The sequence below is a fragment of the Mesoplodon densirostris genome, chromosome 2, assembly GCF_025265405.1.
Source record: "Mesoplodon densirostris isolate mMesDen1 chromosome 2, mMesDen1 primary haplotype, whole genome shotgun sequence".
Classification (NCBI taxonomy): domain Eukaryota; kingdom Metazoa; phylum Chordata; class Mammalia; order Artiodactyla; family Ziphiidae; genus Mesoplodon; species Mesoplodon densirostris.
In genome coordinates this window covers 120,967,327-120,989,999 of record NC_082662.1, presented here as the reverse complement: position 1 = coordinate 120,989,999, position 22,673 = coordinate 120,967,327, and the positions used below count along the sequence as shown (strand labels likewise).

Sequence of the window (22,673 nt, the reverse complement as noted above, 5' to 3'; positions counted from 1 at the left end):
GCTGGGTGCAAGGCCTCTGCACGTGGTACCCTATGAGCAAGTGAAACTAGACTAAGCACAAAGGAAAAGGAAAAGGAAAAAAAAGGTAGACTTTATTTTATTACCCGGATTCTACTTCTATTTCCTGGGAATTGTTAATGGGCTTTGGCCACTACTGCTATCACTCTCACTGCTTAGCTTGTCCCCATCCCAGAGTGAGCCGATCTGGAACCAGACTGTTTCTCCTGCTGCCCAGGCCAGGACACATGCTCCACAGGGAGTGACCCACCACTTCTGACCAGACCAGCCAAATTCCCAGCAGCACACCCTGGGGCAGACCTGATGTTCCTCCCTCCTCTCCCACCTGTCTTCAGATACAGACTGCACACCATGGCTATGCAATCACCATGCTACAATTTGAGGAAACCCAGAATGCACACATGTTGTGGAATGTGTCATGGAAAACACGGGATGTCTACCCTTCTCACAACTCAAATATTCAACACTTTCTAGAGTAACTGATGGCCTTACAGAAACATACAAAACAACTATTTTTCTGTGGGTAGCTACATTCAAGCCAACTGTTCAGAACACAGTAAAGAAGTATCATAAATCAAGCTGCTTGGACCGAAGAATTCAGAATGTTAGGGCTGAAAGGGACCACCTTGGAAATCGCTCAGTCCGACCAATTCTCTTGGAAAACAGACCAAACTAAAGCCCATGACTTCCCAAGTTCACACACACAGCTGGAGTGGCAGCATTGGGACTAGAAGCCAGGTCTCCCAGATGGGACATCTCACTGCCCACTGCTTCTGCAGTCGGTTGTTTTAACATAGATGCGCCACTTTGCCCCTAAGAGGTTGGAGAACCTTAAGTATGGAATTCTAGAAGGGGAGATGACACGTGGGTGAGGAGATGAATTTGGGTTTTAAAAGTTAAATGTTGTAGGATGGGATGTGATGAATAGCATGAGCCTGGAGTCAGACAGACCTGAGATCAAAGCTAGCTTACCACTTATAAGCTGTGTATTTTTGTCCTCTGGCACGTTTAATCAATCTCTCTGCTTCAGTTTCCTCACCTGCAGCCTGTGGGTAGTAACACCTCCACTGCAGGATAGTTGTGGTAATGAAATGAGATGCTTGCACCTGGCCATATTAGGTGCTCAAACTGTCCTTCTCCCCAGAGGACACCATTTACACTGTATGGTTCCCCTGGAGTTATACAAAGGTAGTGTGTTACTGGACATACGATTCTAGGTCTAAAAGCAGTGAAGCTCAGACACTGAAAATCTTCTGTGAAGGAATGGAAAACTTCAACAGCACATGGTTGTTCAGGAACCACTCTTATCACTTTCAGATAACAGAGCTCTGAATGGTTTTTTCATTGCAAGAAGGGAGGAAGTAGGAATAAGAGGAAAACAGCAATATCAGCAAGATGAAGGAAGGTTGAGAATGATGCGGGCAGGAGGGAAGATCCCAAGAGTAACTGGAATGAACTTGGATTGGGTTTTCAAAAGAGAGTATTTTTTAGAGGAAGGGGAGAAAGAATGTTGGCAGGAGTTGGAACTCTGGGGTGGCACCACCCTGACTCAGTCATGATGCTGCTATTTTAGGTGCCTCTCTCCTTGCATGGGAGTGTTGGCTTTCAGAGTGCAGAGCTGGGTTTCCTCTGGTCGGAGTGAGGTGTCCCTTGGTTTTCACTCAGAACTCAGTGTCAGGCCAGGGATGCTTGTGACAGTCTTGCTTTGCTCACCACCTTGCTCTGGGTGATGCTGTATGTCCCCCCAGACAAGCCCCCTGCCCTACCCACCTCCACCCCCATCCCTATTTCCCCATTGAAGGTAGCATCTCCCTGGGCAGCTGCAGCTGCCAGATATGCCTGGGCTGCCCTGCCAACAAAAGCAAGGGGCTGGCAGCTGGCTCCAAACACCTCAGGAATTGCTCAAACTTTAGAAAGTTACCTTGTTAAAGTTTAGTTCCTAGAATGAAGCAAACCCAAAAAAGGGAAAAATTTGTTTACGTAAGTCACAATCACCAAATGGAAGGAACAAAGAATCGAAAACGATAGTTTACTTTTTCAGAGAAGTAAACTGAGGCACAGAGAGAGTTCTAAGTTCACATAGTGAGTTAGAGACAGGAGTAATAATATCCCCATTTAATAAATGGTTATTATTTTATCATTCATTTGACATTCAACAAATATTTGTGAATGTGGCAAGCTATGAATCAGGCCTATTTTTATATCTCTAATCTCCACAACGATCTAGCAATGTTAGAAAACTAAGGCTTAGAAGACAAAAACTTGCCCAAGATCACCCGCCAGATCGGTGGCAGGATTAAGATTTGAGCCTAGCAGAATATTTGCAACATCTCAGAAAGTTCCCTCATGCCCCTTCCTAGTCAATACCTTCCACCCTCAGGGGCAACCACTGTTCTGATTTCCACCACGTTACTTTGGTCTGTTCTAGAACTTTATATGAGTGGAATTCGACAGCATGTACTGTTTGCTGTGTTTGGTTTCTTTAGCTCAGCGTAAAGTTTTTGAGGTTTATCCATGTTGGTGCATGGATGGGTAGTATGCTTCACAGAATTTGTATACTACTCAGCAGAGTGGTATTATGCTGTATGGATGTACCACAGGCCATGGCTCATGGGCCCAGCCGCTCCGCGGCATGTGGGATCTTCCCGGACCGGGGCACGAACCCGTGTCCCCTGCATCGGCAGGCGGACTCTCAACCACTGCACCACCAGGGAAGCCCTCTTTTCTTTTTTTAAACCCATATCCTTTATTTTTTTTAATTAATTTATTTATTTTTGGCTGCACTGAGTCTTCATTGCTGCATGTGGGCTTTCTCTAGCTGTGGCGAGTGACGGCTACTCTTAGTTGTGGTGCGCAGGCTTCTTGTTGCAGGGCATGGGTTCTAGGTGCGCAGGCTTCAGTAGTTGTGGCACGCAGCCTCAGTAGTTGCAGCTCTCGGGCTCTAGAGCACAGGCTCAGTAGTTGCGGCGCACGGGCTTAGTTGCTCTGCAGCATGTGGGATCTTCCCAGACCAGGGCTCGAACCTGTGTCCCCTGCATTGGCAGGCAGATTCTTAACCACTGCACCACCAGGGAAGTCCCTATGCATTTTCTTGTTGATGAAATATGGTAATTTTCAATCTTCAGCTATTGTAAATAAAGCTGCTGTGAACATTCTGTACAAAAAAAAGAAAAAAGATTTGAGCCCAGGTCTGTGGTTCTAAAGCCCCCACAAAGCTCAGACTAGAATCATCTCTCCTGCTTACAAGCAAACCTTCACCTTTGTATCAGTGTCTGGCTTTCCTCTCGATGCCAAATCTAAGACTTACCCTTTCAGTAAGTCTTCTGTGATCTTGATAGTCCTCATGATTTTTAGCCTTAGAATTGGGGCTGGAGTTCATTCCTGCCCGGCTCAAAAAAGGAACACGTGGTGAGTGCATAGTAAACAGTAGAGGATGCTTACATGACTCCCAGGTTAGAATGAGGAGACCGAGGCTCACAGAGGTGAAGTGACTTTCCCAAAGTCCGTAGTAAGTGTGGTAAATCCTGGATTCCACAGACCATCTGTCTGACCTGAAGCCCAGGCTCCTGCACGGCTCCAGGCTGCCTGACATGGCTAAGATTAAATGACATTCATGCACCCCAGTGAACAGAAGGGAGCATCCTGAAAAGCAAATATATGGGTTACCGTTTTCAGTGGCTAATCTACCAAGTGAAATGTCTACACTGAGCTGAGAGCTACTGTACATACATATACCAGCTTAAATTTATCATTGAATCTGGTGGCTGTAGGATGGTGAGAAGTCACATCTGGACTAGATTCAAGCCATGCTGGAAAAGGTATCACCTGGAGATGTGGACACATAGAAGAGTTGTCATTCCTAGATACTAATTTGGCTTGTCTCCTCTGGGGATACATTTTTGCTTTTATCTAAGATGATTAATTTATGTTAAGTAAGTTCATCTTGGAAGCAGAGGGGAGACAGAGAACCAGCCAGCCATGGGTTAGAATACAGTGGATACCTGTCTATTTGCCTGGTCTATTAGTCCCTCCCTTCTTCCCACTTCTACACAGTGACCTGACCTCCTGCACACACACCTTAGGTGATCAGTTCAGGACTGGGCACCTGATGCATGTTGCACCAGAGTCCCTTCCCTGGGCATTTGGAATTGGGCCCGAGAAGGAGAAAGCCTCACACTCTCTTCATGTAGCTATGACCTGGACACCTTCTGTCTATTGTGTGGAGAAGTCCTTAATGACTCCAGTGACACTGGAGCCCTTGGGTTCTGTGAGACAATCCTATATGCTTATAATAAAGTCCCCTTCCTCACCCTTTTTCTTTGAGTAATCTGTATAAAATTGCTTTATTACTTACAACCAAGAATTCTTAATAATACTTTCACCCTACTCTGTCCCCCATATCTAGAGAGTCACCGAGTCCTATTATTTCTACCTCTTTCTGAATCTCCTACCCACCCCTTTCTCTCTATGCCACTACCTTCATCAGAGCCTTCCCATCTCATGCCTGGATTTCAACAACAGCCTCCAAACAGGTCTCCCTACTTTAGTCTGACCCTCCAACCCATTCTACTGCCAGGACCATCTACCAGAACTCAAGTTTAATTATTTCACTCCCTTGCTTACAGCAATTTTGGGGTCTCCCTCCCACAGCCTTTGGCTCAAAATCCAAACTCCCAGCATAGTACACAGGCCTGGGGTGATCTGCCCACCATTCTCACCTCTGGACCTCCCATGCTACGTCCCCTTCTCTTCTGTCTATTGTAACCCCCGTGCTTCAGCTTTGCTTGCATTTCCCAATAACTCACCACAGTTTTACCATCTCTAGGCTTCTACCTGGAGTGCTGTCTCCCAGTCTTCACTGAACCAGCTTCTATGCATCTTTAATAATCAAGAATGAGTCCTTACACCTCATTTCTAGGCTAGGTGGTAACGCATGGACCAGGCCTTTCCTTTCTCCACATTCTCCTCTCTGGCATTGTCCCATAATGCATCCTTTTGACTTTGCAGTGTTTTCCCACTGCTGCTCCCCTAGCAAAATCTGTTATCAGTTATTTATTCCCTGGTATAGATTTAAAGCAATGCATTGCCTCTACCAGAAGTATTCATGTGTAAAGACTCATCACTGAAGGCAGAACTTATTAAAGGGACATCAGACATCTATGAGAAGGCAGGGAAGGCATGTGAATGCCCTGAAAAAGCACACCACAGGACAGCACATAATCTGTGCCGGTGCTGCTCTCTGCTTTTAAGCATGGAGGTCTCCTGGAACCAGGAGAGAGGGAGAGGGAGTGAAGGAAGAGAGAGGGGTAGGGAAGAGAGAGAGAGAGAGAGATCATGGTGTGTAGAAGCCACAGGCTGTATGCAGTATTCCTGGCCTGCCCCAGGAGAGTGTTTGGTGGTTGCCGGTCGTGCCTTCACAATTTTAGGGGGCTCCACTCACGTAAGCTATGATGGGAATTGTATCTCTTGGAGTTCTGCCATGTAGCAGCCATGGAAAATTCCTTGTGAAGGCAAAGGGCCTCTGCCTACCTACCCCTCCTTGGGTCAGCACAAGTCATAGAAGACAGGGGAGCTTCCCTCTGAGTCAGAGCAATGACCCATCCAGCACAGGACTCTGGCTTGGGCAGAGCCAACCCAGGAGGCCAGGTGGTCTGCAAACAGAGAAGTATAGTTATTGTATTGCCTTTCCCTCTGCTTTCTACTCTTCACCACATGAGTGATTCATGTAATCTGCAGATCTGACTATGGCCATTCTCCTGGCCCAAATCTTTTAATGGCTCCTCACTGCCTACCTCTCTTGCAGTTATGAACAACTTTGTTTTTACTAAAATACCTTCAGAGGGAAAAAAAAGCCTTTTATATGCCTCCCCAGGATTACATGTAATCTTTATAACATGAGCTCATAAAGGCAGAGGTTTTGTCTTCTTCATCTTTTGTGCTCAGCAGGCCATAGAGCACCCGGCCCATAATATACATTCAATACATGAGTTAAACTGAATTTAAAAAGGGAGAAAACCTAGAAGATCAAAGGCAAAATAAGAAGCTGAGAAAGCAGCAAAGCAGAGTGAACAGGGGAAAAAAGACTTCATTTTCGGCCAGGCTTTCCATCATCCCTTTCCAGCATTTTATGGCAGTTCCCTGGCAGGGCTCCCACCCTGCAGTGAGCCAGGGAAGGGAGATGGCAGAATGATGGTGCTCGTGGGATTTTGCCCTGCTCTTTGATTCTGATGCTGTGGGGCAGGTGCCTTTTCTAAATTACACACTAAGGTGGCAGGTCATTTCTAGCCACCCCAGCCCCACCTGGCAAATGAAGCCTTGATTTTCAACAGACAGGCATTTCAGAGCAAAGTCCAGAGGCTCCCAGGTAAACTGGAAAACAGATGCTCTTGCCAGAAGGAAACTTGGCCGGGGAGGCCTGGTGGATACAGCAGCTGAGGAATCCCCAGAGCCTGGCAACCTGCCAGCTGGCCAAAACCTATAAAGGTCCTGGGTCTCAGGTTGCTGAAGTGGCATGCTCAGGGCTTTCTGGGACCCTGTTCTTTGAACATTTCCACAGTAAGTATGCCCCTCTTGGAGGCTGTTTCCTCATTTGTAAAAGGGGATGATACTACCTAGCTCAGGGGTTTTTTTTTTTGAACATCAAATGACGCGTGCACACAGTAAGCACTCAGTACAGTGGTCGTCATACAGCTCATTGTCTTGGTGGCTCAATGACTTCATCTGCAAACAGGGAGAGCAATACTTACTTTACATGAATACGCTGAGGATCAAGTGAAGTGAGATCTGTAGGCACTTACCAAAGACTGCACAGAGTTTACGTCAACTTGGATGCTCTAAAGCCAAACCGAGCTCATCTCAGGATCTTCAGATCAGGTTATCCGACTGGCAGGTGGGAGGAGTGCCACAGTATATCTGGATTTCTAAAAGGTAGGTGACAAAAGTCTGTCAGAAAATGCTTCTAGACATGATGAAAACACATGGCCTAAGCACCGATGCCTCTGACTGCCTGAGCAATCACCAGAAAAGTTAATATCAATAAAGAAAGATTCTTCCTATTATGGGTAGGGCTCTAGAATATGAATGAATATGACTTTTTTAAATTACTGATTTACATTAAGACAGAAACTAGGCTTATTGAATTTGGAAATTATCCCAAACTGGGACAAGGGCAAAAACAGCAAGATTTCAACAGAATGAAAAGATGGGCCAAAACCATCATAATATTCAATGGGAAAAAATGTAAAGGCTGGCATTTGGGTTAAAAAAAATCGCTGGAGAGCACAAGATGGAGAAAACAAGTATAAAATTCATGTAAAAGAAAAAAGAACAGGAAAAAACTACATTTAAAAAATAAATCAATGTGAATCATTGGTGTAATGTAACTGCCAAAAAAAACAAAGGCAATCTTTGGCTGTATTAATAAAACAACAGTGCCCAGAAAAAGAGAAGAAATAGTTTCAATATGCTCTAACAGATACTCAAACTGGAGCCTTTCTAGAGAAAAAATAAGCAGAATAATAGAAGGTCTAGAAGGTCATGTGGTCTGAGAAACAGGTGAATAAAAAGGAAATAAAAGGTGAAGAAGGGACTTCCCTGGTGGCACAGTGGTTAAGAATCCACCTGCCAATGCAGGGGACACAGGTTCGAGCCCTGGTCCGGGAGGATCCCACACGCCGTGGAGCAACTAAGCCTGTGTGCCACAACTACTGAGCCCGCATGCCACAACTACTGAAGCCCACGTGCCTAGAGCCCATGCTCCACAATAAAGGGAGGCCACTGCAATGAGAAGCCTGTGCACTGCAACAAAGAGTAGCCCGTGCTCGCTGCAACTAGAGAAAGCCCATGAACAGCAATGAAGACCCAATGCAGCCAAAATAAATAAATAAAATAATTTTTTTTTAAAAAAGGTGAAGAAAGTGGGGGACTTTCCTGGTGGCGCAGTGGTTAAGAATCCACCTGCCACTATATGCCAATAAAATGGACAACCTGGAAGAAATGGAAAAATTATTAGAAAAGCACAACCTTTCGAGATTGAACCAGGAAGAAATAGAAAATATAAACAGACCAATCACAAGCACTGAAATTGAGACTGTGATTAAAAATCTTCCAACAAACAAAAGCCCAGGACCAGATGGCTTCACAGGAGAATTCCATCAAACATTTAGAGAAGAGCTAACACCTCTCCTTCTCAAACACTTCCAAACTCATTCTACGAGGCAACCATCACCATGATACCAAAATCAGAAAAAGATGTCACAAAGAAAGAAAACAAAAGGCCAATATCACTGATGAACATAGATGCAAAAATCCTCAACAAAATACTAGCAAACAGAATGCAACAGCACATTAAAAGGATCATATACCATGATCAAGTGGGGTTTATCCCAGGAATGCAAGGATTCTTCAATATACACAAATCAGTCAATGTGATAAACCATATTAACAAATTGAAGGAGAAAAACCATATGATCATTTCAATAGATGCAGAAAAAGCTTCTGAAAAAATTCAACACCCATTTATGATAAAAAACCATCCAAAAAGTAGGCATAGAGGGAACTTACCTCAACATAATAAAGGCCATATATGACAAACCCACAGCCAACATTGTCCTCAATGGTGAAAAACTGAAACCATTTCCTCTAAGGTCAGGAACAATCCAAGGTTGTCCACTCTCACCACTATTATTCAACATAGTTTTGGAAGTTTTAGCCACAGCAATCAGGGAAGAAAAAGAAATAAAAGGAATCCAAATAGGAAATGAAGATGTAAAGCTGTCACTGTTTGCAGATGACATGATACTATACATAGAGAATCCGAAAGATGTTACCAGAAAACTACTAGAGCTAATCAATGAATTTGGTAAAGTAGCAGGATAAAAAATTAATGCACAGAAATCTCTTGCATTCCTATACACTAATGATGAAAAATCTGAAAGAGAAATTAAGGAAACACTCCCATTTACCACTGCAACAAAAAGAAAAAATACCTAGGAATAAACCTACCTGAGGAGTTAAAAGACCTGTATGCAGAAAACTATAAGACACTGATGAAAGAAATTAAAGATGACACAAACAGATGGAGAGATATACCATGTTCTTGGATTGGAAGAATCAACATTGTGACAATGACTCTACTACCCATAGCAATCTACAGATTCAATGCAATCCCTATCAAACTACCAATGGCATTTTTCACAGAACTAGAACAAAAAATTTCACAATTTGTATGGAAACACAAAAGACCCCGAATAGCCAAAGCAATCTTGAGAATGAAAAATGGAGCTGGAGGAATCAGACTCCCTGACTATACTACAAAGCTACAGTAATCAAGACAGTATGGTACTGGCACAAAAACAGAAATATAGATCAATGGAACAGGATAGAAAGCCCAGAAATAAACCCATGCACATATGGTCACCTTATTTTTTATAAAGGAGGCAAGAATGTACAATGGAGAAAAGACAGACTCTTCAATAAGTGGTACTGGGAAAACTGGACAGTTACATGTGAAAGAATGAAATTAGAACACTCCCTAACACCATACACAAAAATAAACTCAAAATGGATTAAAGCCATAAATGTAAGGCCAGACACTATCAAACTCTTAGAGGAAAACATAGGCAGAACACTCTATGACATAAATCACAGCAAGATCCTTTTTGAGCCACCTCCTAGAAAAATGGAAATAAAAACAAAAATAAACAAGTGGGACCTAATGAAACTTAAAAGCTTTTGCACAGCAGAGGAAACCATAAACAAGACTAAAAGACAACCCTCAGAATGGGAGAAAATATTTGCAAATGAAGAAACTGACAAAGGATTAATCCTCAAAATTCACAAGCAGCTCATGCAGCTCAATATCAAAAAAACAAAAAACCCAATCCAAAAATGGGCAGAAGACCTAAATAGACATTTCTCCAAAGAAGATATACAGATTGCCAAAGAACACATGAAAGGATGCTCAACATCACTAATCATTAGAGAAATGCAAATCAAAACTACAATGAGGTATCACCTCACACAGGTCAGAATGGCCATCATCAAAAAATCTACAAACAATAAATGCTGGAGAGGGTGTGGAGAAAAGGGAACCCTCTTGCACTGTTGGTGGGAATGTAAATTGATACAACCACTATGGAGAACAGTATGGAGGTTCCTTAAAAAACTAAAAATAGAACTACCAAACGACCCAGCAATCCCACTCCTGGGCATGTACCCTGAGAAATCCATAATTCAAAGAGTCATGTACCACAATGTTCATTGCAACTCTATTTACAATAGCCAGGGCATGGAAGCAACCTAACTGTCCATTGACAGATGAATGGATAAAGAAGATGTGGCACATACATACAATGGAATGTTACTCAGCCATAAAAAGAAGCGAAATTGAGCTATTTGTAGTGAGGCGGATTGACCTAGAGTCTGTCATACAGAGTAAAGTAAGTCAGAAAGGGAAAAACAAATACTGTACGCTAACACATGTATATGGAATCTTAAAAAAAAAAAAAGGTTCTGAAGAACCTAGGAGCAGGACAGGAATAAAGACTCAGATGTAGAGAATGGACTTGAGGACACGGGGAGGAGGAAGGGTAAGCTAGGACGAAGTGAGAGAGTGGCATGTACGTATATACACTACCAAATGTAAAATAGATAGCTAGTGGGAAGCAGCTGCATAGCACAGGAAGATCAGCTTGGATTTTTGTGACCACCTAGAGGGGTGGGTTAGGGAGGGTGGGAGGGAGAGGCAAGAAGGAGGAGTAATGGGGATGTATGTATATGTATAGGTGATTCACTTTGTTATAAAGCAGAAACTAAACTAAGACACCATTGTAAAGCAATTATACTCCAATAAAGATGTTTTAAAAAAAAAGAGACGTAGAGAATGGACTTGAGGACACAGGGAGGGGGAAGGGTAAGCTGGAACGAAGTGAGAGAGTGGCATGGACATATATACACTACCAAATGTAAAATAGATAGCTAGTGGGAAGCAGCCACATAGCACAAGGAGATCAGCCTGGTGCTTTGTGTCCACCTAGAGGGTTCGGATAGGGAGGGTGGGAGGGAGACACAAGAAGGAGGAGATATGAGGATATATATACATATAGCTGATTCACTTTGTTACAAAGCAGAAACTAACACACCATTGTAAGCAATTATACTCCAATAAAGATGTTTTTTTTAAAAAAGCTATCCTCTGGTTGGAGGTATTACCAGGTTCTAAAGCTGCCGCAGGCGAGCAAACTACCGATGGCGCTAAGTTCAAAGCTGCCAAATATCTTTCCCAAAGTCAAGTCAGGGAAAAGAAACGTCCAACAGCAAATGTTCCTTCTCTCCTCCAGATGCAATGAAAGGAGGATGCTGAGGATCCATCCATACTTGCTCGTGCTTGGAGAGAGTTCTCGGTGCCTACCTCCCATCCCAGAGGAAACTCGCTCCTCTCCGCGAGAATGGGCACAAGAGATCTCCAAATTTCAGGGATCCCGCTCGGGGTAATTTCTCTCCCTTTATAATTTGCGGTCAGATGAAGGAAAGGGGCGACCTCCCGACGTCACACCTCCGCCCCGGAGGGCGTGCGCAGCAGCTGAGGTCGAGTGGGGGGGCGGGGTCGGCCGGGACCCCCTCCGCCGGAGCCCCGGGCGCTTCCCGGTCCTCCTCCTCCGCGCCGTAACTTGCTGCATCCCCGCTGCCCGGCACAATAGAGGCTCCGCCCTCCCTCCGCGCCAGCGCTCCGCGGCGCAGTCGCCCAGCAGCCCTCGCAACTGCCCGCCCCACACCCCCACCGGGTCCCCTTTTGCGCCCCCAGGCTCCCAGCCGCCCGCCCCCGCGCGCCCCGCCCCGCCCGCCTCCGCCTGGACCCCTTCCTTCCACCTGAGCCCTCTCCAGAGGACGGCGCGCTCGGCTAGCCTTACCACCTCCACCTTCCCCGTCACCTCCTCCTACCCTGCGCCCCACTCTCTACCGGGGCCGCACGGTCGGGGCTGATCGCGTTGGGAAGGAGATGACCAGGGTCTCTAGGGAGCATCTTCCCGCCCCGCTCAGCCGCACCCAGCTTTAGAAGGCGCTGTGAGAAGCCACTCTCGGGCTCCAGCCAGACACCCTCTCGCCTTAGTCCTTGCCGAGACACCCCCCCTCCACCCCACCGGACCCCAGCCATTCTCCGAAGGGGCCGAGCTCCCTCTTGTCGCGTCCCTCATGGCCAAGTCTTTGCTGCTAGTTCTCTGCTTCGCTCTGGTTATGGCTCTGGGCTGGGGGTACAGCACTCCCCCGACTGGGACGACCGAGCCCCCAGATGTGCAGACGGTGGCGCCCACGGAGGACGAGACTCTGCAAAACGAAGCGGACAACCAGGAGAACGTTTTATCTCAGGTAGGCTGCGAGTCCCATGCCCCCGCCTCTTGCCCTGGGTGGTGGCAAGAGCCTTAAGATGATCCTCGCTGAAGCGTTCGGAAGCAGCCGTTTCTCCCTCCATTACCAAAGGGGAGGGCACTTGCTTTTCATTTATCAGAATATTTTCTTAAGCAAAGGGACATGGGTCCTCCTCTCAAAATCATAGGGTCTTTCAAGGTTACAGAATCAGGAGAAAGGAGAGGAGAAGGAAGGGAAGACACCACACAACTCCCTGAGAAGAAGGAAAAAAATCAAAACCTTTTGGTTGAAGGGGTGTAGAAAGTATGGCCATCTCTTGTCTGTGTGGCTGGTTGTCAGAATTGGAATGTGAAAACAGGCGGGCATGCTGGACAGGAGGCAGATGGCGTAACCCATGGGGAGATGTTTCATTGCTCGGAGTGAGACACCCAGGGAGAAAACAGAACAGCAACAAGTGTGATGAATATGAGATGACCCCCAAACAGAGGGACTGATGATAAGTCCCCCCCATATTGAGGAGGTAAAATGGAAATGCAGATCCACTCAGGTCTGGCAGATGGTAGTGGGGAGGGGAGGGAGTGACAGCTGATAGGGACAGGATCTGTAACATATCCTTTTACGAAGTACTTTCACTTGTTTTATTTGACTCAATCCCCACACAATCCTTTTTCCCATTCTATAGTTAAGGACCGTAAGGCTTAGAACAGTAAAGGTCCCTAGAGATGGGTAGAGCCAGGTCTTCTGACAATCTCATGGTTGTCCCAACCCAGATCTCATGACTGTAAAAGACAGTTCTCTCTAGAGTGTTTATTTCATGCTTTCCAGAGCCTGCATGATGATTGTGTGGTGGGTGTCCTCATAATCCTAAGGATGAGGGATGGCTGAGAAAGGGTTCCTACAGTGCTGTCTGGACCTCCACTAAGCCTTGGGACTGGGGTCCTTGGCTCCTTCCTGTAGAAACACTTGGCATTTATCAAACACTAGTCTCCTCACCCTTCCTTTCATAATTATGCTAATACATGCCCTATACTCACCCATAACCTCACACTGACCCCCAAATCGAAAAGACATAAAAATCCTTCACATTGGGGCTCTGGAGGACCATCAACAAAAGCTTTCCTGAAACCGGAGCCTCCTGAAAGGAAGGAATCCACCCAAGCTCTCAGAGCAGGGATATGTAGGAATCTAGGCAGAGTTTCAGAGAGCAGACAGCTACGATTTACTATCAGCACATAAAGACTGGCCAATTAAGTCACCCTGAACTACAGCTCCTTCTTCCACTGCTCCATTCTGCACTTGACAACAGTCCTAAAACAAATATTAGTATCAGCAGAAACCCAGCCCTTGTAAGAAAAACATAACAAGACTTCTTCCCACCTCCAACAGCATCCCAGGAACATATCCACTCCAACAAGCTCAAAGCTTGCCTGACAGGGTCATTAGTCAAATGAAGGGAACCCTTCTCTGTGCCCACAAAGGGAGCCCTAACTTAAGGGATGTAGGATGTCTTGGAGAGGAGCTGGGGAGGAGCCTTTTCCCCAGAAAGTGCCTAGGATCGTGGTTCCAGAAAGCCTGCTGTTGCATGTTTTCCTGCCTGGGGAGGCCGGCAGGGGCAAGCACTCAGAAGGAAATGTTTAGCACCGTAGAAGCCGCCAAGTGCTGCCAGTTTGCTCTACTGGCATTGTCTTGGGGTTTGGGTGCAGAAGCTATTCTAGGATCTAAATGAACCCGTGGGCTGAGTAAACCTTACTGACATATGGATCTGTCTCTCTCCTCCCAGTTTCTTTTCTCCAAATCTAACCCATCCTTTGAGACCAGATCAGATACCATTTCCTCCAAGAAGTCTTCCCTGGTGCCCGGCTAGAGACACTCTCTGTGGCCCTCTGTTTGAGCTCCCGTTGCACTCCCACTTCAGGGGGACTTAACACTCCCTAATTGGTGTGACTGTTATTTATATATCTCCTGCACTGTAAGCTCCTTGAGAGCAGTCTCTCTGTCTGGCCCATTGCTTCACCTCTCACAGCACCTAGCTCAGTCCCAAGGTGGCACTCAATAAATGGTGAATGAATGAAGGAGGACAGAAGCCAGTAGTCTTGAAATTGGAATGTCAGTTTTCCAATCCCTCTATCAATCCCTTCTCCTTTCCTTTTTGAATCTAAATCTGGATTCTAGTTAAGGCAAGGACTACCGGAAGAATGATGGGGCTCATTTGTTTTTTTCCTTTAAATGATGAAAGGCTAAGGCCCCCTGAGAAATGCACAGCTTTCCAAGATAAACAAAGAGAGCTGAACTCTGAGTGCCTCCCAGGAAATGCTAGAGTCAGCAAATTGTGTTGCGATGACCTTTTCAACTCCACACCAGAGCTGTCTGAGGTCTCTGGCTAGCAGGACATCTGACAAAGTGAACAGAGAGCCTTCTTCAGGACCCTAACTGATGCCTGTGTCTGCACACCCCCAACCTGTTCTCTCTCTCTTTGTCTAGTTGCTCGGAGACTATGACAAAGTCAAGGCCGTGTCTGAGGGCTCGGACTGTCAGTGCAAGTGTGTAGTGCGACCCCTGGGCCGAGACGCCTGCCAGAGGGTCAATGAGGGGACCTCCAGGAAGGAAGACTTCTACACTGTGGAAACCATCACCTCAGGCTCATCCTGCAAGTGTGCCTGTGTCGCACCGCCATCCGCCCTCAATCCCTGTGAGGGAGACTTCAGGCTCCAGAAGCTTCGGGAGGCAGACAGCCGGGACTTGAAGGTAGGACCTGGTGTGGGTTGATGCCTGGGTGAGAGGGTACCTTAGGGACACTGGAGTCTGGCAAGGCTGTTGCTGGGGATTGTAGGCCTTTGAGTAAGTGGGCCCTGTTTTAGCCTTTAAAGGAGGTCAGGCCCTAGCCTGAGAGTGTTGCGTGTGGACCCAAAGCTGATGATTTGACAAACTGGTCATTTGCGACTCTAACATCTGAGGGAGATGCCTAGAGCAAAGTGTGCCCATCTCTCTTAATGGAGCCAAGGAGGCTGGGCCTGGGAGCAGCTGCCAGACCCAGCCGGCCAAAAGAACTCAGCATTCTTCTCCAGGAGAGTTACTGCCACGATTTGCTGTCAGCACAGGAGGCACCCCAAAGACACACCAGACACACAGGGAGAAGTGAGCCTTTAGTCCTCAGTGCAAGGGCTGGGTGACCCAGAGAAGAAGAGGCCTGGGGCCTGCTCTAGGTCCAATCATCAAACTTCAATCCTGTAATTCTGGTCCACAGGGTGGGGAAGCTCAGACCCTACCTGGGGCAGCCCAGTGGGTCAGCTGAGGGCTTCATCTGATCCCTGCCCTCCCCTCTTCATCTGCAGCGTGGAGTCGTGGGATGAGCTTGGTTTGGAGTCAGACTTGGGTTCAAATCAGTGCTCTGCTACTGCTTGCTGCGTGATGCTACTCAAGTTACTCACCTGATCTGACCTCAGTCTCCTTGAGTTAAAAAGCAGGAAGAGGGTTTCCCTGGTGGCGCAGTGGTTGAAAGTCTGCCTGCCGATGCAGGGGACACGGGTTCGTGCCCTGGTCCGGAAAGATCCCACATGCCGCGGAGCGGCTGGGTCTGTGAGCCATGGCCGCTGGGCCTGCGCGTCCGGAGGCTGTGCTCCACAATGGGAGAGGCCACAACAGTGAGAGGCCTGCATACAGCAAAAAAAAAAAAAAAAAAAGGAGGAAGAATAACATCTACCTTTGGGGGTTGTTTTGAGAATCGATGAGGTGACAACTATTGAGTACTTGGCACAATACCTGACATATAGTTGAGGCTCAGTAGTCACTAGTTCCATTAATGAAAGACCATGTAAAGTGCTACTGCTGTGCCGGCAGCTGGTACACACTCGGTAACTGGTCATCATTGATATTCCTTTAAGCAGAGTAGGGTTTACCAATAAAATGAGTGTCCCAGGATTCAGCCACATCACTCAGAACTACAGCTCTGCCGTGAAACAATCTCTGAACCAAAGGCACAGTTACCCAGTTATAGGATTGGATTCTTGGGGGATTCTGAAACACCATTAAGCAAAATTTTAGGAATCAGAAAATCAACACAGTACATATTAATCAGCTACCCTCCCTTGGCCTTTTCCCGGGATTCAGCTATCTTCCTCTCAGGGGGAGGAAGGAGATCTTCTAAACATGAGCATTTCATACGTTGAATTCTTCATCTAATAGAAAAGCTGTTATTGGAGGAGCAGAGATTGCACAATAGTGTCCAACAAACTCTTCAGGGATGGTCCTTGGCAGGGAGGCTCAGTTGAAGCATCTCTCATCTGCTTCCTTAACCTGCACTTTGCATGCCCTGGATGTCACCAGCGCCTCAGCCACCTTCTTCCCAGTGGCTCTGTACTGGCAGGAAGGACAGTGTTGAAAAAACTGCGAGAGCTGGGTGCCCTATGACAACTTGCCGCCTCAAAGATGGGCCACTGGGTCTCTTTTACCCCAGGGGCAGTTTTGCTTTTAGTGCTAAGGAAAAGCTTGTTGGTGTCTTCCAGGGACTTCAGCAGACAATGCATGTGAGTGTTTCAGATCACTTGTTATGGGCCAAGTACTGTACTAGGTATCATGGGTAATCAAAGATGAAGATGACATAGCACTAATTCCAAGGAGCTCACAGTCTAGTATGAAAGACAGACATGCATGCAACTGATGGACTTAGTAAAAGAAGTATAAACAGTTTGGTGAAGCTGTCCAGACCTCGGTTGACTTGTTCTTGTATGATTCTCCCATTTTCTTACCCACGTATTCCAATAGACAGAATACATCTATGCCACTGGGTCTGCTTATGTGCCCACCCACACAAGTGCTGGTTTCTGAGGGCCACCTCTCAACTTCTGGCTAGTGGCTTCCCTGTCCAGCCTCCAACATGGAGATCTAAAAGGAAATGTCTACCTCTGGACCTGTCTGCCCCAGCCTTGGACTAACGCCTGCCCTTGTTTCATAGCTCTCCACCGTCATAGACATGCTGGAAGGAGCTTTCTATGGCTTGGATCTCCTGAAACTGCATTCAGTTACCACCAAACTGGTGGGGAGAGTGGACAAACTAGAGGAGGTAAGGAAGAGTCTGGATTTCCATATCTTTCTCTTGATCAGGCCCCAAAGTGCATCAAACTTACCATACTCTTTTCTTCAGAAAGCATGTACCCTGGCTGTGTTTAACCCATTCTTCTTTGGAAAGAAAAAAATATACACAAAACATAAAACACTCATGCAAAATCATGCCAAATTGTTGGTGACAAAGAGAAATAGTGAAATATAAATGTAAACACCTTCATTTTTCATATATAAGAACCATATAACCAATGTATATCTATTTTCCCCTTGACTTCCAGGAGACTCAGAGTTAAATAAAATGTAAAAGTGCAATAAGCATCTTACTTCCAGTTTTAAGATGGAGTCATGTCTCTTCTGGGTATATGTTTGTTAATTTCTCTTTTTAAAAACTGTTCTGGTGCATGCCTCTGTGTGTGTGTGTTGGGGGAGGTAGTCCATCTCAAATCCATTTTAGAGAAAGAAGACATAAAAATGATTACTAATAAATAATATTCATTATTGCAAGACATTCAGGCTGATCACCTACAGGAAGAATAGTAATTTAATTTTCATAGACAGAGATACCTCATTTGTATGACTGAGTTCTAGAGAGATGCATAGCTGGAGCTATGGTTTTCAGCTGGTGTGTGATATGATGATGGGAGATAAAAGTCATTATAGACAATCATGTTGACATTGTTTTGTTGCTGTAATGCTTTAACATATAAATAAGAAGTCATTTAGTTATCAGAAAAAGAATGATCATCATTCAACCTGATTGGTAAGAAGCTTATGGATGTTTCTTCGACTGGCATCCAGTTCTGGAATGGATACTTGAAACAGTGACTCAAAGAGCTGCTGCTTCAAGTAGAAAACGATTTAATTTTTAGAATTTTTAAAAACATTTTTTATTGGGGTGTAGTTGCTTTACAATGTTGTGTTAGTTCCTACTATACAGCAAAGTGAATCAGCTATATGTATACATATATCCCCTCTTTTTTGGATTTCCTTCCCATTTAGGTCACCACAGAGCATTGAGGAGAGTTCCCTGTGCCATACAGTAGGTTCTCATTAGTTACCTACATTATACATAGTATCAAGAGTGTATATATGTCAATCCCCGTCTCCCAATTCATCCCACCCACTCCCCTTCCCCCTTGGCATCCATACGTTTGTGCTCTATGTTAGAATGTTAATATAAGAGGTAAATTTAGGGCTTCCCTGGTGGCACAGTGGTTGAGAGCCCGCCTGCCGTTGCAGGGGACACAGGTTTGTGCCCCGGTCCGGGAAGATCCCACATGCTGCGTACCGCAAAAAAAAAAAACCCAACAAAACAAGAGGTAAATTTAACAATGGGATGAATGTCAACATATTAATATATTCCTCCTGAAAAAGTGGGCTTTTGTGGGTCTCTCATGGAGGAGCTGAGGTTCCCTGATGGGTGATTAGCACGTAGGATGAGAAAAAAGTAAGGATCTTTAGTGTGGCAGAAAGGGAACTCACTGGACTAGGAGTCAAGAGGGAGGAGATATGGGGATATATGTATATGTATAACTAATTCACTTTCTTATAAAGCAGAAACTAACACACCATTGTAAAGCAATTATACTCCAATAAAGATGTAATAAATAAATAAATAAATAAATAAATACCAACCTCTATAGATTAAGAAATTAGCTATGAAGTTTTCATAAAAATTGATTATGAAATAAACTTTCACTTTTATTAATATAAAAAAAGGAAAAAAAAAAAAAAAAGACAGAGTGAATTACTCTTTGTTTGCCACTACCAAGCAGCCATATCTCACTTTCTCCATCTGTGAAGTGGGAAAGATCCCCTACCTACTTTGTACAATTGCTGAGGAGATAAAAGTTGAGCTAATCATTTTGTAAACACTTTGAAATGCTAAATAAAACAAAGCACTCAGGTTATGACCAAGGAGTGAATGTGGGCAACTGTCCCTCTGTTGCTCTGCCAAGAGAACTGGGACAAGGCTGATGAAACGCTGTGGTTTCAAGGGTTGATTTCAGCACACTCCCTACACTCCTAAAAACGTTCCCAGAAAGTGAACGCCAGATTTTTCTCAACCCACTCTTAGCCTTAGCTCCCCCGGTGCTGGGATGAAGTGTTTTCTGAACATGGCCATTTGCTCTGGGAGGGTTGGTAGGTCCACAGTCATTTCAGTTACGAGGTCTAATGAGCGGGGTCAGGACATTGGAGCCCAAGCTTGTAGGCAGATCAAGGTGGCCAATGGGATCATGGCAGTCCACTCTTATCACCCCAGTCTTCCTGGAGGGGCTCCCTAAGAGAATCAGGCCACTTGGCAACTCGAGTCTCTCCTTTCCTGATGTTGACAGCTGGAATGACGGGATTCGGAATGGTCAACACCATCCTACTACCAATGGACTTCACGTGGGCTTGGGATTCTTTTTGCTATTTAAAACCGCCTTCTGGTTCTTTCAGATGGGTTCAAAAGGAATTAAACCGAGATCCCATTGGACCTTCAAAGTTGGAAAGTGCCTCTCTTTCTCTTGGCCCCTAGAACCATCCAAATGTGCAAGCCCCCTTTAAAAAAAAATTGATTTTCTACAGGAACAGAGGTGACAGCCACCTCTTCTGCCTTTACCTGACCTTGGCAGCCACATGTTTTTCATTCTGTCTGGAGAACACAGCCTGGGAAAGATAGCTCTGGGGGTAGAACACAGTATACATGAGGCCAAGGTCAGGCACTCAGCCTCCGAGAAGGCCAGTGGGCTGAGCTCTGTTCAAGGGCTATAATGTTTCCAGCCTTGTCTAGCAGCTGAGCCCTCCCTGCTGGCAAAGGGTAGGAGTGTGGATGAATTTGGTGCAGTGCCACTACCCAGCAGGATGTATCTTCTGTGCAGTCATACAGTCACTAGGTTTTTGCCCAAACCAACCTTAATTATATCGATGAGAGTTACCTCTTTTTCAAAACTGTGGAATGATTAGTAGCAAAAACTGGACCTTTATAATCATCATCATCATCATCCCTTATATTTGTATAGCATTTGTGGTTTTAAAGCATCCCATATACATTTCGCTTATTAGTTCCTGTGAGCTGGACAGGATATGAGACCGAAGGAAATTAGATGACTTTCCTTCAGTCACAGTTGCTAGCGAAGTATAGGCTGGAGCTCAGGCCTTCTGGTTCCTGGTTCCTCAGGGCTCTTTCTAATCAACCTCATAAGTTTCTTCAAATCATTGCTGGCTTCCCTGGGAGCATCAGTTTTTCCTAACCAGAACTTACAGCAATAGCTCTTCCAAGGGAATTTCTAGGCAGAACCATGGCCATATCCCATAAATCCTGTTAAATAGGATTAAAGTTAAGTTAGAGAAGGTCCCATCCAGTGAAAGTTTCTCCAAACAGGCTGCCCAAGATGACAGGGTGCTTTGGTGTGACAATAGGTACAGATGGGTCTGGGCCCTGGGCCCACAGACCAGAGCAATGTCTCTCAGCTTCAAGTCCAGCCACTCGTCTCCTGGCTCTTGCTGGCTGACTCTGTCTGCAGTGTGCATGCAGTGAAAAGGCAGAATGTTGGGTAAATGGAAAAAACACTCCTTCTCCAGCCTGGCTCTGCAGAAGGAATGGGAGTGAAACTCTGCTCCTGGTCTTCGAATATTCTTGAATCCCAAAGAGAGCTCTTTGGAGGTCAGACCAGACAAAAGGGTCAAATTGGAGGGACATTTTGCCCAGAGTAAGATCAGTACTTGGCAGAAGAAGTAGGCACGCACATGTGTATACATTCACCTCAGCTATGTAGGAGGATGTAAGAATGGAAACTCCATTTGTAGATGAAAGAGGAAGAAAGGAGAGAGAGAATCTTAACCTCTTGGTAAAATCAGCTCCGGAAGCTCTTGTTGGTGGAGTGATTTTGGTTGAGCTTCTGTCTTAAATCATGAAAAATAACACATGTATAGAAAAGTGCATAAACAATGAATGTACAGCTTAGCAAATTATCATAAAGCAAATACCCATGTAACCAGCACTGAGTTCAAGAAACACCCCAGAAACACCCCAAAAGCCCCCCACATGCCTTCTCCCATTCACATCCCCCCCGCCGAAGGGAACCTCTATCCTGACTTTATGTTAATCATCTTCTTGCTTTTCTTTGCAGTTTCATCACCTAAGGATGCATCCCTAAATACAACAGTTCTGTCTGTTTTTGAACTTTAAATATGTAGAATCCTACAGAAGTGTGTGTTTATGTGTGTGCATGTTGGGCTTCTTCCACTCAACTTAATGTTTTTAATACTCACCTATGTCATTTTTTGGCTTGTAGTTCATTGATTTTTATTCCTGTGTAGTATTCTAGTGTGAGATTATACCACAGTTTATTGATCTGTTGCACTGATGGCAGATATGGGGGTTATTTTTAGTTCTGTAATTCATAGTAACCCCAGGGGCATCCCTCTATATGCACATCCCGTACATGCATACATTTCTGTATGATATGTAAGTAGGAATGGAACTACTGGGCTATTAGTTATGCTTATCAACAACTTTAGGGGATACAGCCGGCCTTGCACGTCCACATGTTTCTCATCTGTGGATTCAACCAATTTGAATTCACATGGAATTCAACATTTATAATTACTTGGATGTGACCATGTACACATGTGCCTTTGTATATGTGTGGGTGTATATCCCAGGCTCTTAAAATAGATGCATGCCTACAGTTTGATTCAACCACAGAAATTTTGGGGGGATTGAAAATATCCCTCCCAAGTTCCAGAAAGCACCAAAATGCACAACTTGAATTTGCTATATGCCAGCAACTATTTACATAACATTTACATTGTATTAGGTATCATAGGTAATCTAGAGATGATTTAAAGTATACAGGAGGATGTCTGCAGGTTTTATGCAAATCCTACACCATTTTATATAGAGGACTTGAGTGGATTCTGGTATCTGTGGAGAGTCCTGGAACTAATCGCCTGCAGAGACCAAGGGGCGACTGTATTGCCAGGCTGTTCTCCCACGTGGTAGTACGAGTTCATGTTGCCTCCAGCAGGGTGTGAACGCTCCGCACACATTCTTACTGAAACTTGGTATTGGCAGACTTTCTAATTTTTATCAATTTGGAGCATGTATCTTAGTGGGACCCTTTCACTGTGTGCCACAAACTTAACCCCCCAAACCTCTTTCCTGTTCCCCTAGTGGAGTCCTGAAACTGCATGGGCATTCCTGTAGAACTTGTCCAAGTAGAAGTAACATCCAAGGTAGT

The 22,673-nt window shown here is 45.2% G+C and overlaps 1 protein-coding gene and 1 long non-coding RNA gene across 5 annotated transcripts in view; one reads left to right on the top strand and one right to left on the bottom strand.

Moving 5' to 3' along the window:
• Positions 1-2,148: 2,148 nt before the first annotated feature.
• LOC132484369 (uncharacterized) lies at positions 2,149-11,699 on the bottom strand. The gene is made up of 4 exons (XR_009531171.1): positions 11,230-11,699; positions 6,816-6,938; positions 3,460-3,660; positions 2,149-3,172 (listed from the first exon to the last, which is right to left on the bottom strand). It is a non-coding gene; the product is annotated as an uncharacterized LOC132484369 (long non-coding RNA).
• A 23-nt stretch (positions 11,700-11,722) lies between these two features.
• Positions 11,723-22,673, top strand: part of OLFML2B (olfactomedin like 2B) — a 41,917-nt gene continuing 30,966 nt past the window's right edge. The window contains exons 1-3 of one of the 4 annotated variants that reach the window (XM_060090837.1): positions 11,723-12,384; positions 14,866-15,129; positions 17,336-17,443. In XM_060090837.1, the coding sequence (XP_059946820.1) occupies positions 12,211-12,384; positions 14,866-15,129; positions 17,336-17,443 (546 nt within the window). In that variant the 5' untranslated portion in view covers positions 11,723-12,210. The remainder of the gene's footprint in view (positions 12,385-14,865; positions 15,130-17,335; positions 17,444-22,673) is intronic. The other 3 variants (XM_060090836.1, XM_060090835.1, XM_060090838.1) reach the window with 3 other exon arrangements.